Source organism: Ctenopharyngodon idella, chromosome 20 (genome assembly GCF_019924925.1).
Source record: "Ctenopharyngodon idella isolate HZGC_01 chromosome 20, HZGC01, whole genome shotgun sequence".
In the NCBI taxonomy this organism is placed as follows: domain Eukaryota; kingdom Metazoa; phylum Chordata; class Actinopteri; order Cypriniformes; family Xenocyprididae; genus Ctenopharyngodon; species Ctenopharyngodon idella.
In genome coordinates, this window is record NC_067239.1 from 1,583,960 (window position 1) to 1,600,698 (window position 16,739).

The 16,739-nt window shown below is 41.4% G+C and overlaps 1 protein-coding gene across 1 annotated transcript; it reads right to left on the minus strand.

Annotated features, from left to right (window-relative positions):
• Nucleotides 1–4,022: 4,022 nt before the first annotated feature.
• On the minus strand, nt 4,023–15,952 carry LOC127502608 (G-protein coupled receptor family C group 6 member A-like). The gene is made up of 4 exons (XM_051875635.1): nt 15,611–15,952; nt 12,419–13,174; nt 11,641–11,654; nt 4,023–4,122 (listed from the first exon to the last, which is right to left on the minus strand). The coding sequence occupies exons 1-4, from the start codon at nt 15,872–15,874 to the stop codon at nt 4,023–4,025; spliced, it is 1,134 nt and encodes a 377-aa protein (XP_051731595.1). The 5' UTR covers nt 15,875–15,952.
• Nucleotides 15,953–16,739: the final 787 nt, after the last annotated feature.

The following is a 16,739-nucleotide window of genomic DNA, read 5'->3' on the forward strand; positions in this document are numbered from 1 at the left end:
GAGCGCTTCTCTTCCATACTACCTCTTACACTGTACTGATCAGCACCAAACAGACTTAATAAAATACCATAGTGGCTATATAGTTTCCATGAAAAATGTACAGGATAGATATCCCTCTATTTAAAGCTGTTTCAGATTATGTACACACGATCAGGCATAACATTATGACCACAGACAGTTGAAATGAACAACACTGATTATCTCTTCATCACGGCACCTGTTAGTGGGTGGATATATTAGGCAGCAAGTGAATATTTTGTCCTCAAAGTTGATGTGTTAGAAGCAGGAAAAACGGGCAAGCGTAAGGATTTGAGCAAGTTTGACAAGGGCCAAATTGTGATGGCTAGACGACTGGGTCAGAGCATCTCCAGAACTGCAGCTCTTGTGGGGTATTCTCGGTCTGCAGTGGTCAGTATCTATCAAAAGTGGTTCAAGGAAGGAACAGTGGTGAACCTGCGACAGGGTCATGGGAGGCCAAGGCTCATTGATGCACGTGAGGAGCGAAGGCTGGCCCGTGTGGTCCGATCCAACAGATGAGCTACTGTAGCTGAAATTGCTCAAAAATAGTTAATGCTGCTTCTGATAGAAAGGCGTCAGAATACACAGTGCATCAGTTTATTGCGTATGGGTGCAGACCAGTCACGGTGCTCATGCTGACCCCTGTCCACCGCCGAAAGAGCCAACAGTGGGCACGTGATGATCAGAACTGGATCACAAAGAAATGGAAGAAAGTGGCCTGGTCTGATGAATCATGCTTTCTTTTACATCACGTGGATGGCCGGGAGCGTGTGTGTTGCTTACCTGGGGAACACATGGCACTAGGATGCACTATGGGAAGAAGGCAAGCCAGCAGAGACAGTATGATGCTTTGGGCAATGTTCTGCTGGGAAACCTTGGGTCCTGTCATCCTACCTAAGCATTGTTGCAAACCATGTACACTCTTTCATGGAAACGGTATTCCCTGGTGGCTGTGGCCTTTTTCAGCAGGATAATGCTCCTGCCACAAAGCAAAAATGGTTCAGGAATGGTTTGAGGAGCACAACAACGAGTTTGAGGTGTTGATTTGGCCTCCAAATTCCCCAAATTCCAATCCAATCAAGCATCCGTGGGATGTGCTGAACAAACAATTCCAAACCATGGAGGCTCCACCTTGCAACTTACAGGACTTAAAGGATCTCCTGCTAACATCTTAGTGCCAGATACCACAGCACACCTTCAGGGGTCTAGTGGAGTCCATGTCAGGGCTGTTTTGGCAGCAAAAGGGGGACCAACACAATATTAGGAATGTGGTCATAATGTTATGCCTGATCGGTGTATTATGGCATATTGCTCTTGTTGGTGTTGCACAGTTTGCATGTGCAACTTTAGTTTCAGCTGTCCAGACTGTGGAGCTCCAGTGGTGCTGTGGAACAGTCCAGGTGTTGTTCCTCATATCTGAGATGGGCAGCAGTATAACTGGCTGTTGCGAAGAGATTCGGCACATCTATGGTGTTTCATACAGGGGTCCGACACTTGTGGTCACTCTGAGCTCTATGCAAATGATTTATATGAAGATTCTTCAGATTCTTCTTTTGTGTTGTACAGAACAAACAAGACAGGTTTAAAGCGACATTTTCATGCTCAACTTTAATAACTCCTCTGAAATATCTTACCAACAGCTATAGTAAACTGTGATTCTTTATTTCATGATCAAACTCGAGTGACTCCTGGTAGTCTATGATTTACACGACTCTGGATTATTAATACAGCTGCATTACTGAAAATTGCAGAAGGGTGCGTGTTTAACAGTCTTTATTTTTAGGATCAGATCACATTTGAAAAGAAGTTCATGCAGAAATCTAAAGGGCTCAGGAATCTTACACAAATAGACTATGACCACAAATTCACAAAATAATTGTAAGAGGTTATGTATGAGACACACTGTGAAATGATATTCAGGATTAAATATTTTGGTAACACTTTAATTTAGGGTCTTTTAACTAGTTGCTAGTTTAACTATTAATAAGCAGTAAATTAGGAGTTGATTAAGGGGAAAAATTGTAGTTAATAGTGAATACATGTTCCCTATACTAAAGTGTTACCAATATTTCTAACATGTAGTAAGTCACAATAACAGGCTCCTGATAAATAAAGATGGGAGTATGATAGGAGCCTGATTTCTGGTGAAGCGATTACAGGATATAAGAAGAAATCTGAAATGCCTTTCCTTTTTGTTACGTATCAAAACCAATAGAAAGATTATGCTACAAAAAGAGAAGTTAACACAAACTTAACAGATTAACACAGAAACAAATATACATAGACGAGTGTATTTTCAGACTTCTAAGCTCTTTTAAGCATCGTGGTGTTGATGTTTATGTGGAAATGTTTCCCGATATACAGGTGCTGGTCATATAATTAGAATATCATCGAAAAGTTGATTTATTTCACTAATTCCATTCAAAAAGTAAACCTTGTATATTATATTCATTCATTACACACAGACTGATATATTTCAAATGTTTATTTCTTTTAATTTTGATGATTATAACTGACAACTAAGGAAAATCCCAAATTCAGTATCTCAGAAAATTAGAATATTGTGAAAAGTTTCAATATTGAAGACACCTGGTGCCACACTCTAATCAGCTAATTAACTCAAAACACCTGTAAAGGCCTTTAAATGGTCTCTCAGTCTAGTTCTGTAGGCTACACAATCATGGGGAAGACTGCTGACTTGACAGTTGTCCAAAAGACGACCATTGACACCTTGCACAAGGAGAGCAAGACACAAAAGGTCATTGCAAAAGAGGCTGGCTGTTCACAGAGCTCTGTGTCCAAGCACATTAATAGAGAGGCGAAGGGAAGGAAAAGATGTGGTAGAAAAAAAGTGTACAAGCAATAGGGATAACCGCACCCTGGAGAGGATTGTGAAACAAAACCCATTCAAAAAATGTGGGGGAGATTCACAAAGAGTGGACTGCAGCCGGAGTCAGTGCTTCAAGAACCACTACGCACAGACGTATGCAAGACATGGGTTTCAGCTGTCGCATTCCTTGTGTCAAGCCACTCTTGAACAACAGACAGCGTCAGAAGCGTCTCGCCTGGGCTAAAGACAAAAAGGACTGGACTGCTGCTGAGTGGTCCAAAGTTATGTTCTCTGATGAAAGTAAATTTTGCATTTCCTTTGGAAATCAGGGTCCTAGAGTCTGGAATGAAGAGAGGAGAGGCACACAATCCACGTTGCTTGAGGTCCAGTGTAAAGTTTCCACAGTCAGTGATGGTTTGGGGTGCCATGTCATCTGCTGGTGTTGGTCCACTGTGTTTTCTGAGGTCCAAGGTCAACGCAGCCATATACCAGGAAGTTTTAGAGCACTTCATGCTTCCTGCTGCTGACCAACTTTATGGAGATGCAGATTTCATTTTCCAACAGGACTTGGCACCTGCACACAGTGCCAAAGCTACCAGTACCTGGTTTAAGGACCATGGTATCCCTGTTCTTAATTGGCCAGCAAACTCGCCTGACCTTAACCCCATAGAAAATGTATGGGGTATTGTGAAGAGGAAGATGTGATATGCCAGACCCAACAATGCAGAAGAGCTGAAGGCCACTATCAGAGCAACCTGGGCTCTTATAACACCTGAGCAGTGCCACAGACTGATCGACTCCATGCCACGCCGCATTGCTGCAGTAATTCAGGCAAAAGGAGCCCCAACTAAGTATTGAGTGCTGTACATGCTCATACTTTTCATGTTCATACTTTTCAGTTGGCCAAGATTTCTAAAAATCCTTTCTTTGTATTGGTCTTAAGTAATATTCTAATTTTCTGAGATACTGAATTTGGGATTTTCCTTAGTTGTCAGTTATAATCATCAAAATTAAAAGAAATAAACATTTGAAATATATCAGTCTGTGTGTAATGAATGAATATAATATACAAGTTTCACATTTTGAATGGAATTAGTGAAATTAATCAACCTTTTGATGATATTCTAATTATATGACCAGCACCTGTACAAGATCTCAGGAGAGAGAAAAGGCCTTAATCCATCTTATCTGTAATCTCCTCGCCCACTAACCGGCCGTGCGTGTTCAGATCAGCAGGGAATGCCTCTGAACTGCTGCCGTCCGCTCTCAGTGTCCTGGGAGAAAACACAAAGAAACATATATAGGAAAACTCAAGAAAGGAGTCACAAACCAAGCTCTGTTAGAAACAATGTCAAAGCCTTTTCTGAAAGTTTACAAATCTTCTAAACAGCTATGAAATTTCAAGATGTGCAAAAATGTAACCTTTAAGGGTACAAGAGCTTTTCACTGAGGCAGAACCCTTAAAAGGACAACTTTGTGATATATTTTTTGCAGCGGCGCAATTGGAGATTAGGTTGTAACCCACAACCTTTGAGTTACAAGTCCAACTCTCTAACCATTAGGCTACAATATATGCCTTTAAGGTACTATTATGAACTTTTAGGGGTGAATAAGGTAATAAGATGTCCCTTTAAGGGTTCTTCCCCAGTGACAAGATGTTTTTTCTGTGAGTGTTTAGTTAGACAGATGGTTATCTGTTGTGAATGTAGGCCATCGGGACAGGTGAGTCAGTAGATCTCACAGCTCAGGGCTCATACAGGTGCACAGATGCTCATCTACAGGGATTATGCTGAGCCTCTCTCGGATTAACACTACTGATGAGATTAACATGAACAGGGTTCTCCAGCCCTCCAGACTCAAAACCCCCTGTTTTAACCCTTTCAGTCATGTAAGACTCATGGGCTGTGAGATAAATATGTAAGAAGTGTTTTCCCTTTTTTTATGAACTTCCCTATCTACATTCTTTTTCTTGATATCTCAAGAAAGTCTGTTTTAGTCTGTTTTTTTCTTGTTTGTTTGTTTTTCACGTTAATTCTCAGAAAGCAGAATGACCTTCATGACCTCAGTTATGAAGATCATAACAGATTTTCCAGTTCCTCTGGTGTTCTGCAGGGTTTTCCTCTTGACTGACATCACATTTAAATTGTTTAAATATTAAAGTTAAATAGTTTATGCAAGATCATTCTTTTTTTATTCCTCAGAGACCTTTGAAATATCAAGGGTTTCAGACAAAGAAATGATCAATTCTACAAAAGTCATCATACTTTCATGACAGGTCATTGTCCATGAATATGAATACAAATGGCAATTATTGCATTCAATTCAATGTGACAGTTTCAGTCGGTAGTTGCAAGCCATACAAGCCTCTGGTGCTGTAAAATGCTAAAAGACACCAATGTTCACTTAATGTACGAACATTAATAGTTGGAGTATCTGCCAAGAAGTACAGTTGTGTAACTGCAGTAAGAAAACATGAAAACTAGAAAACATGGTAAACTGGCATGAATGACTATTTTATGTTCACAGAAATCCAGAAATCACTGTGAATCACACAATAATCACAGAACAATAAACTTCTAAGTTGAGTTGTTTCCATGACACATTTTGTTCTATAAATGTAATTGTTTCTGAAGCACTTTGGGTACACTAATATGGTTTACACAGCTGGAGTATGGCAAACACATTAACTTCTTATAAACTTTTGATGGCAGAAGTTGTTTACATATGGTACATGGTTGCAGCAAATTCTTGACATTGCAGGCAGTAATGAGGTGATAAAATCAGTTGTATGGCAAAACAGTAGGAATTTTTACAATTACAAAAATGTTTTCTTTTTCTGGGGCAAACCAGTTCATCAACCAGTTCTGATAGATGCCTGCTTTCTAACACTGCCATGTGTATCTGTGTAAACACTCAGTAAACAACATGTCTGTTGAGGGCGTGAACACAATGGCCAATCAGAGGTGTTTTAAGTTAGTCAGATCCCCTCAACAGCACTCAAAATGCTAGGGGGAAATGCTGGTATCGTCATATTTTTAAAATTTCAGTACTGACTTTGTACCGAACCAGTACTTTTGACAACCCTAATACTAACTATAGCTACACTAAACAAAACCACAATTATATTGATGAAGACAGATCAGGTCAGTCATCTTCCACCTGTTTTGCATTGAGTGCATCTGCTTTGTCTTTTTGTAGGTCACCCATTGCACTAAACCCTTGAACTAATCAGACCTTTATTGTGTAATAATGTAATGGTCAGAGAGTCGGACTTGTAACCTGAAGGTCGTGGGTTCGAGTCTTAGTACCAGGAAATATACCACTCTCATTACCCACAACTGAGGTGCCCTTGAGCAAGGCACTGAACCCCCAATTGCTCCCTGGGTGCCGCAGCAAAAATGGCTGTCCACTGCTCTGGGTGTGTTCAACACTCACTACTGTGTGTGTGCTTTTGGATGGGTGAAATGCAGACCACAAATTCTGAGTATGGCACACTTTCACTTACATTGCATCACAAGGAATGATGCTGGAAGATACTCACCCCTCACTGGTCAAAGGTGTGACGTCACTGCCAAGACCCTGTTGTGGTTTGCCATTAGGCAATGACTGTTGATGCTCACTGTGGGATGACCTATGACCCGACGGACTGCGTCCCATAAAAGAGATTTGAAGGCGAGGTCTCCCTCTGGCAGGTTCTCCCCATGGCCAAGGCAATGAGATGTACATAAAGGTGTCCATGTTTGAGGGAGTGATTGGTTCTCCTGACAGAACACAGCCCGAGCTTCAAAATACGATTGTGACCCAGAAATACTAGAGGTGGTTGATGTTGTGGATGGAGTCCACCTCCCACTAGGGGGGCAGGTTGTGGATGGAGGACTTGGCACTGGTGGGACAGGAGGGTGGAAGCCGTGTCCTCGAGACAGGTAGAGTCGTTGGTGGAAAACCTTTTGAGTACATAGTTGCAGTCTCGCCCTCATTGTGGTTCTTGCATTCTTGATGAGTCACGGAACCTTGCAAACCTGACTCAGCAGACTGAGTAGTTGAGAAGCTCATGGAGCTTCTCTGCATGTTTGCCCTGTTGGAGGAAACCATCTCTCTTTGCATTAAAGTGCGGAGTTGTTGCCTTCTGCACTGTGAATCATGAGCCCCCTCCTCAGTGGGCAACCCAACACCGCTTTGAAATGTATTGTCCATGAGCATTTCTGGGGGTGGAGGTGGGAGGCTGTCTATATCCAGATTTTCAGGTTTGTCAGCCAGTTTGGGCTCATGCGAATGGATGCTACTGCTGAAATTCCTACTGGTGGTAAGTGTTCCTCTGCTGTTCTGCAGCAGTGGGAGAGTGCATTTCTTGTTGCCCCTTACTCTTACTGGTCTTTGGTCTAAAGGACTTTGTCTTGAATTATCCTCCACCCCTTGGCTAAAAGTATTAATGAGCCTCTTGACAGCATTTCCCCCAGGTGGTTCTGGAGTAAACTTTGGTGGAGAGCTTGGTGGTACTGCCCTAAAAGGCCCTTTGCTGCCATACTGGAGGCCATAGTACCTTGCTGAGCACTGTCCTCCTGATGAACCTTTTCTAATCTTTGTATGTACACGGCCTCCATGAATAAGATCATCTGGAAAATTATTTTTTCTCGTCCAGTGAGGTGTTTGCATGTTCCTCGGGTTTCCTTGTTCATCATTAAGATCTGATTCTTCTGCTTTGCTACACAAACACTCGGCGGATTGCGAGCGCTTTGGTCATCTTAAGTGGCGGTGTTTTAGTTTCAGCTGAAAAATATTATCTGCTGTCATTATTTGGTCGTCTGATTTTCCTTTTCAAGTTACTGGTCTTGACTTGATCTTGGTTTTGAAGACCACCCTGATCTGGGGGAAAGCTGGAGTATGCTTCAGAAGAACCACACATTGTTCTCCTTGTCTTGTCGGTCAGCCTCCCCAGCTCATCTTTAGCACTGACGTCATCCCCAAGTTCTGCATCCTCATCATCGTCATCATCATTGTCATCATCATCATTGTCTGTACCTTCCTCATTGGCGTTAAGGAGCTGCTGATCTGGAGAGCAAGTGGTGGTAAAGACAGATGTTATTCCAGTGTTTGCTCCTGATCCCAAGCTCCCTCTATTTCGACGGAAGCACTCCGAGCCATTCTGACACTCATTGTCCCCACCTATGCCGCTGTCCTCACTGTACAGTGCAGAATCCTCTGGACCTGGTTTCCTGAGGGCAGCAGCTTCCACACGAGACAAAATCTGCTTCAGGCGCTCCTCGGCCGCATGCTTAGCCAGCAGCTTCTCTCAGAAGACCTGAGACAGGGACCCAAAGTAGTCAGCTAGCTCCTGTAAGGCTGAGTCACCCAGGCATTTCACAGAGTCTCCCACTGAGATCATTTTAACTGTGGAGTGAAGAAGCATTTGCTGCAGCAGTTCGGAAGGAAGCTGGTTCAGGTCATTGCTTGGCTTGGTTGTAGGTGGATAGTCTTTAAGTAAAGCGGGCCACTTCATGTTGTGCCCATGTTCCCTCAGCACCTGCTCGCCTTCGGCAGCCATTTCCTCCAAAGCCTGGTTGATCTCTTCAAAGTGCAAGACTACTGCAGCTACTGTGGTCTGTACAGAGAGTTGGGTCTGAGCAGCCTGGCTCAAGAGCCCTAAAAGAGACTCATATTTGGATATGCTGGGGTTCAGGTATGCATAGGCTGCCTGGTGGGCTTTCAATATAAACTCTGCCTTTGATTGCAAACAGGAATTTTTTCTCAGTCTCTATTTCCTCTGCTTCCTCCGCTTTCCTTGCTTATCTTTTGTCTGTATCTCTTCTATTCCTTCTTTTTTATTTTCTAAGAGGCCCTCTTGTGCACCTTGTCCATCCTGAGAACGGACAACGTCTAGCGTCTTCTCAATAGCATCTTCTTTGACTGCCACAGTGGCATCACAATCTACATCATCTACTGAGGATCTCTTACCTTGAATGTTTTTTGCATTTTCTTGTATCTCTGTTGCTGCTAGTCCTTCTGAAGCAGTGTTTATCTCTACTTTGATTTGAAGTTGTGCCCCATTAGAGAGCAGGTCAGCATTTTTCTCGCTTTCCAGTGATCCAGACAGCAAAGATTTTTTGCTGAAGAGTTGACCTTTAGAGGGGGAGCACCCCATGTTGATGGGAGAATCCTGTTCCTTTTCTTTTGATCAGTTTTATCAACTGCAGATTGAAAGTGTTGTGTCGGAAAACCTCAACTTGGTTCTTGTTTACGCACCATACCAGTTGTCTTCTGTTTTCATTTACTGTCCCTGTCCACAATTTCTCTACTTATTACCGCTGACCAGTTGGTGTTTTGTATGCCATAGAGCCCAAGATTGAAGAACAGGATTGAAGCTTCCAGTCCTTCCCACACACAGTCCTTTTTTTTCTACAGTGGTAACAGTTTTCATTTAAAAAAAAAAAAAGTTTCAATTTAGTTTCTGTGAAATTGAACAACAACCAGCAGCACATGTTGAATTAAGTTCAGTGTGGCTTGAGGTCGGAGTATTTATAGATGTTTACTTCTGACTGAAATCCTCCCTGATGTCTGCAACCTGCTGGCATAGGATTTAAACATGGCAAAATGATCCCCAAGAATCACAAACAGTGACAGACACTGATAATAACATTAAAGTTCAAAGCTCAAATCAGTTTTTATTGTTTATTAAAGTACAGTTTTTACAATATGCAAAGGAACAGTAAAGAAAGAGTTGTGTAATTTCTGTCCCATGGGCCAGAGGTAGCAACAGTTTGGTTCGTTGTTTTTAGGATTACTCACTTCACCATTACATTTAGTACATTAATATGTAAATGCAGACTCCCTGTTTAAGTTAAGAATAAATATATAAAAACTTACAGCAAAAATCATCAAATCACCCTTTTAGCAACTTTCATCATGAGTTGGTAAGCGGTTACAAACAGTATTGAGATATTTACAATGTATGTAAGATGAAAATCCAGTTTATGTCAGAAAGAATGTTCACTTTTCTGGCCAAGGAAGGACTTATTTGTTGCAGTAATTGCTGGAAGAATGCAAGAATGCACTTCTATTTTTATTTCGTAGTGTGTCTTTGCCTCGCCTGGACATGGCGGGACACTGTGGGATTTATACTGCCTCTATCCATATTAAAAAAATCCTCAGTCTTTATAGTACTGGAAACATCTTTGGAAATCTCACTGATCTCCATCACCAATGGTCCTACACCAGGGGAGATGATGCCTGAGTTTGGAGTGTTTCGGCCCACTTCATGAAATATGTTAATGTCAGAGGCTGCGTCATCTTTAATGCCTCCAGCTAACCTCGCCATGATCGATGCCCTTGAGTTCTCGGACAGTTCCCACAGGACTATGTAGCACTTTGGGACAAAATGACAAAATATTATGCCATAGTTGGAGGCCAGGATGGCTGAAGCCTGAACAATGTGCCGTTGTTCGGTCTTGTTTCTATCAATATAAATTGGAATAAAGCAAAGCCAGACAAACAGATGAATCAACATGCTGAATATGATGACGCCAGTCTCATTGAAATCATGTGGGACTTTTCTACCCTTGAATGCAAGAAAGAAACAAATGAAGGCCAATAGAGCTATGTAACCATGCATCACCCCAAAACCTATAATAGAGCCCTCGTCACAGACAACATATTTTTCTAGGCCAGTTTTAGGCCACTTTATATCTTGTGCGGGAGACTTTCCCAGAGTCATCCAGAACAATAGGATGAGTCCCTGAGCACCCGTAAGCAGGACCAAATTGATAACAGGCTTGTAGAGCTTTTTAAGCTGATGCTGCTTGTCCGGATCAAAGGCCATGAAAGCCAGGAAAGTGCGGTAGGCTTTAACCAGGATGCATGAAACGCACAGGGTGAAACTGAGACCATACAAGGCCTGCTGTGCCCTGCAATGATGCTCAGTTGGCCTGCCGATGAACATGATTACGCTGACGAAGCTGACCGTCAGCCCCAGTAACATGAAACAAGACATTGTATTGTCAGCCTTTTTGATGACTGTGGTGTTTCTGTGCACACTGAAAATGATGAATGAGGTGAACACTAGAACCAAGCCTATTGCTGTAGCCGCTAACAGAGCTATGGGATAACTATCAGTCCAAACCAGATATATCTCCTTAAATTTCTCGCATTTACTTGCTCCCACAGTAGACCACATTCCTTCAGGACATCTCAGGCATTCAGGGAGATCTGAAGAAGAAAATGCTAGTATAGAGTCATCAAATGTGATCTAGGAAAGCACAATATATATTGCTATCAGCCCTAACAAGCTTTTTTTTCTTTATTATTGGTATATTGGAAGCAGGTAATATCAGGGCTTGTTACCCATCTCTCTGATTATGATTTGTCAATGGTGTTTTATCTGTAACTAATGATTCTAAACTGTATAATGGATGGTTGTGTTGGTCAGGTGAGGTGCTGTAGTTTCATATGTCTCATCACTCCAAATTTCTTTCTATTCCCTTAATAAAATCATCAACCTTTTATCTCATTAATTGAGTCGATTAACTGAATGTGCTCCTCCCATGTTAATCAGGTTAATTATCTGAACGTGCTCCTCCCGAATTTAATAAAACATCATTTAAATTAATCTTAGGCTATTGGCCAAAATATCAGCATCAATGCTTCCTTATAGAAACAAAAGAAAGAAGCATTAACAGAACATGAATTTTGATTTACCATATCCATCAGTATAATTTCCTTCAGAACAATTAACACAGTTGTAGCAGCAGGAGATCTTTGACTGGTTCATCACAGTACCAGGTTTGCAAGACGCTGAGCACCTCGAAGGGTAGAGCTGGAGGACAAAAGAGACACATCTCAATGATTGTCAGTTGTTTTCTTGTTTCGGTGGTCAATAGAATAGCTACAGTAGAGTCAGCACAACTCACGTTGTTATTTATCGACTGGTATTCACTGAAGAGCTCCACGTCTCCTTTGTTCAATAGGAATTTTCCCACAGTTTCAATAATTCGTTCATCACCATTTTCCTTCCACATCTTGAGGTCGTAACCATTCACAAAGTCACCATGTTCATCAAAGAAATATCTAGTGCCATCAAGCGTGAAATTCACACTGCGCATACTTTCCACTAGCTGTAAAAAAAAAAAAGATTAAGTGTTGAGATTAAACAATTTATTACACTGTTGTTCATGCTTGTTAAATGCTTGTTACAAAAACACTGGAGAACACGTGGCCTATTCACGACAGGCTCCAGGTCAATTGGCTGAGAACAGGTTTTGAGACGCTGAATACAGCGGATGTTATCATGCAGCCTCATTTATTTATTTTAATTTTACATATGATGTACATGTACATTTTTCCATCCACTCACAGACCCCCACTTGGGAAACCCTGATCTAGGTTAACACTGATTTCTACATATACTAATGCATTTTTTACCATATTTTTGCCAACAGTTGTAACAAATCAGTTAATGTATTGCGAACGAACATCAGTTAACAATAACCATTAACCTTGACTAAGAAATGTCATGTTAACAAGCTGAACCTCACGGTAATGTGTTCTCATGTATAGAGATGTTGCCTAGAAAAATCTCACCTTCCAGGGTGGGAAGTTGGTCTCTCCGGAGCAGGCGGTCTCGTCGCATTTCAGGAGTGTCCTGAGCCCATGCGCTATAGCATATATGGCCACCCTTTCTCCGTAGGCCTCTCTCAGGTCCACTGCGTACAGAATGTCATCTACGGTGCAGTTCGAGGGCCACAGCGAGCAGTTCAGTCTCAGCTGCTTGTACTCTTCTATGTAGTCATTTATTGCTCCTGGCGTTGGCCTGAGGTTTCTCAAGTAGTCTTCAAACCCTGGTATATTTGCCATGGTAAAGGAAAAGCCAAATATTTTACCAACTTTGTTTATGTCATTCATCTTTGTTAAGGGCCGGTATATGGAACAGGCGTCACTTGCAAGCCAGACTCTGGTTGTGTTGGTCTGGAGCATCTCCTTGAAAATCCTCTCCACCAGCTGAGGCTTCAGAATGAGCAGCACCACCTTGGCAGAAGACTCTCTTATGGTCTTGACAGCATCTTTGATGTACTTTTCGATATCGATGTGGTCCAAGTAGTGTGGTATCACTTTCTCAAAGTCAGCACATATTTTTCCCGCTGACTCTTGCATGAAGCTTTGGTAGGCCGCTCTACCGTAGTCATCATCTCCATACACGACACCAACCCAGTTCCATGAGAAATGAGATATGAGCTTGACCAGCGCCTGAGCTTGGTAGACGTCACTCGGAATCACACGCATGAAGGACGGATACCGCAGTTTGTCGCTCAGGACTGGCGAAGAGGATGAGGTGCTGACCTGTTGACAGATAAAGATTGTGTCTTAACACTGTGTCCTAAACAGATGTGATGCAGTGATGTGATAAAAGGAGTCTTTTCCATGTTAATCAGAGTTTGTTTTAACAAGCTACAAGTTTTTTTTATCCATGCAATGTCGTGACTGAAACAACAACGTACATTATGACAATGATAATCTCAGGTGCTGATTATGTGCTTTATTTAATGTTAAAAAATTTATTGTGAGTTTGGATATTATTTTGTTTGCCTTTTATAGTGATACTGAAACAACATATTTCACCTCAGACCTTGAAAATAAATAAATGTAAACAAGAACGCTGAAACTGTAAGCAAACAAGTATTTTATGACAAAGACTGTTTCAGTCACTCAGTATGTATTTTTAATAATGTTAAAATGGTGTAATATTTATGAATTTGATTGTGAATTGATCCATTAGGTTGCGAGTTCAGTGTGCTTGCAGAGAGACTTTAGCCCACACTCTCTTTTGAATGGCTGTGATTTTCGATCGATTTGATTGCGAGTGCAGTGCACTTTCAGAGAGACTCCACCCACACGCTCTTGTGATTGGCTGTGATTTTGTATTGATTTAATTGCGAGTGCAGTGCGCCTGCAGAGAGACTCCACCCACACGCTCTTCTGATTGGCTGTGATTATGGATTGATTTGGTTGTGAGTGCGGTGGCCTGCAGAGAGACTCCGCCCATACGCTCTTCTGATTCGCTGTGATTTTCGATTGATTTGGTTGTGAGTGCAGAGAGACTCCGCCCATACGCTCTACTGATTCGCCGTGATTTTCGATTTATTTGGTTGCGAGTGCAGAGAGACTCCGCCCACACTCTCTTTTGAATGGCTGTGATTTTCGATCGATTTGATTGCGAGTGCAGTGCACTTTCAGAGAGACTCCACCCACACGCTCTTCTGATTGGCTGTGATTATGGATTGATTTGGTTGTGAGTGCGGTGCGCCTGCAGAGAGACTCCGCCCATACGCTCTTCTGATTCGCTGTGATTTTTGATTGATTTGGTTGTGAGTGCAGAGCGCTTGCAGAGAGACTACGCCCACAAGCTTTTCTGATTGGCTGTGATTTTCGATTGATTTGGTTGCGAGTGCAGAGAGACTCCTCCCACACACTCTTCTAATTGGCTGTGATTTTGGATTGATTTGGTTGCAAGTGCAGAGAGACTCCGCCCACATGTTCTTTTGTTTGGCTGTGATTTTAATTGATTTGGTTGCGACTGCAGAGAGACTCCGCCCATACACTCTTCTGATTGACTATGTTTTTTGATTGATTTCTTTTTCTCATCATGTTGTGTCCCTTACAAAAGATTACTGCAGTTTTTACATATAGAAAAATGCAGTTTTTTGGAGACGAAAAAATGTAATATCGCAGTATAGCTGCAATACAACTGCAGTTTTACTGCTGTTGAACTTCAATGTACTGCAGTTGTACTGTGATTATACTTCATTATACTGCAAATCTATGGTTGTACTTAATTATACTGCAGTTATACTACTTTTTACTGCAGTTGTACTTCAATATACTGCAGTTCTTTTTTGTAAGGGAAATTCAACAGATCAACAGAAAGCTGCTTGGTTTAAAAAGTGTCTTCATTGTGAGCTGTGCTCATACATTGCTATGCTATTGACAATAGACCTGTTTTTACTGATGTGTCTGCACCTTTAATCAGTTATAATGAAAGCATGACAGGTTTACTGTCTAGAGTTACAGAAAGTTTTACTGGTCTTAAAGCAACAGCTCACCCAAAACTAACAATACTGTCATCAGAAGGAGACTTTGTTCAGCTTGTCAAGCTCCAAATACGGTTTCTGTGCTATATTACACGTTTTCTAAAGCCATGCTAGCTTTGTGTGACAGACAGACCAACATCTGTTAACAACAAGAGTTTATCAGTGGTAATCTTTCCAGTTTTGAATCTACACAAGGGTTCAAATGGGGATTGTTGCAGTGATGCCATAGAAGAGTCATTTTTTGTTTCCCAAAGAAACCTTTTAGTGATCATTTCTTAAAAGAAACCATTTTTGCTTTGTATGAAGAATCTTTTCATTTTAAAAAAATAAAATTTTGTGGAATGGAAAGGTTTTATTGATGTTAAAGGTTCTTTATGGAACCATCAAGCAAAGATTTGCCAAAGCATAACTTCAGAATACATGGAATATAGCATGTGAGTCATAAGGACTACAGTTTTGATATGTTTATGATGCTTTAATTGTCCTTTCAGGGCACTCTTTGTTCTTCTTGGAGTTTGATAGGCTATGAACTGTTGTTGTTTGGAAAAAAAGCGGCATGAAGATTCTCCACAGAAGAAATAAATAGATTTGGAACATGAGTGCTAGTAAAAGATGACAGAACTGACATTATTTGGTGAATTATTTATGTAAACTCTGGCTTTAATGAGGTACAGAGTTAAGAAATTACCTGAGGACACAGGTAGAGGCTGAGGAGCTTGGCAATAGCGATGGATAACTCTGAGTATTTTTCTCCCAGAAAAGCTTTCACTGGCGGACGAAAGTCTGAGTAGTCTGAAAGGGCCGGCAGAGATTCGTTAATCGCCAGTAAATGTTCCACACAGTGCAGTGCTTTGGTGGGAGATGCACAGGGATCACAGATTTCATATCCCAGCTTAATCCCCGGAAGCAACATGGAGTTATTGATTTCTTCAATTGCGTAGATGGCACCCATCGATTGTAGAAATGTGATCAGATCAAAACTGGCAAAAAGAGAAAGACACTTCTTAGTATTAATTACTTAGGTGACCAGCCATGAGATTAATAATTATTAATTATAATAATAATAGTATATGGAACCCACAATAATTTAAAAACAAAAATGCATTGTCCCTGTTTTTTATTTCTCAGATGAAAAAAGTGAGATTTCAATGATATTTTGACCACTGTACTTGTCAATACTTTCCATTTCAAAAATCTGGTCACCTTAGTATTAGTAAGTATCCAAATGATCCAGTTTTTTGGTGTCAGCAGCATTTAAAAATATGAGAAAGCCTTGTGGATACTCACTCAGTACAGACGAATGGCTGAGGTCTAGTTCGCTTGTAAAGGTTGATTACTTTTGAGTGAATTGAGCCCAAAATTGCGATGTTAACGTCTCCATCCATGTACGCTCCGCACAGGGAGCTGGGAATGTCGCAACGGACCCACAATCCCAGGCTCAGCATCATCATGGCCAGCACACAAACCTCAAGATGGGACTTCATGGCTGTGAATGCATAGAGATATCGTGTCAAGGATCTATTTATTGTGAAACTAGTTCTGCTTTTTGGGTGACGTGAACATGAGGGCTGGCTTTGGAGGTGAACTGAGGTGTGTGAATGTTACCTCTTTACCAAAAAAGTGGTGAAATTCACCTGCTCTGCCACATTTCTGTAGCCTGTGATGGAATGTGGACTTTTTCTGGAAGTTACGGTAACAGTTGTTTTCATTTTAATCGAGATGGCAAGAAGTGATGGCAAAACCAAGAAGAGCGGAGACTTCAGGAAGTGGTTTGGCAGGTCTGGAGGTGAAACACTCCAACATCAGCTGAGATAAAT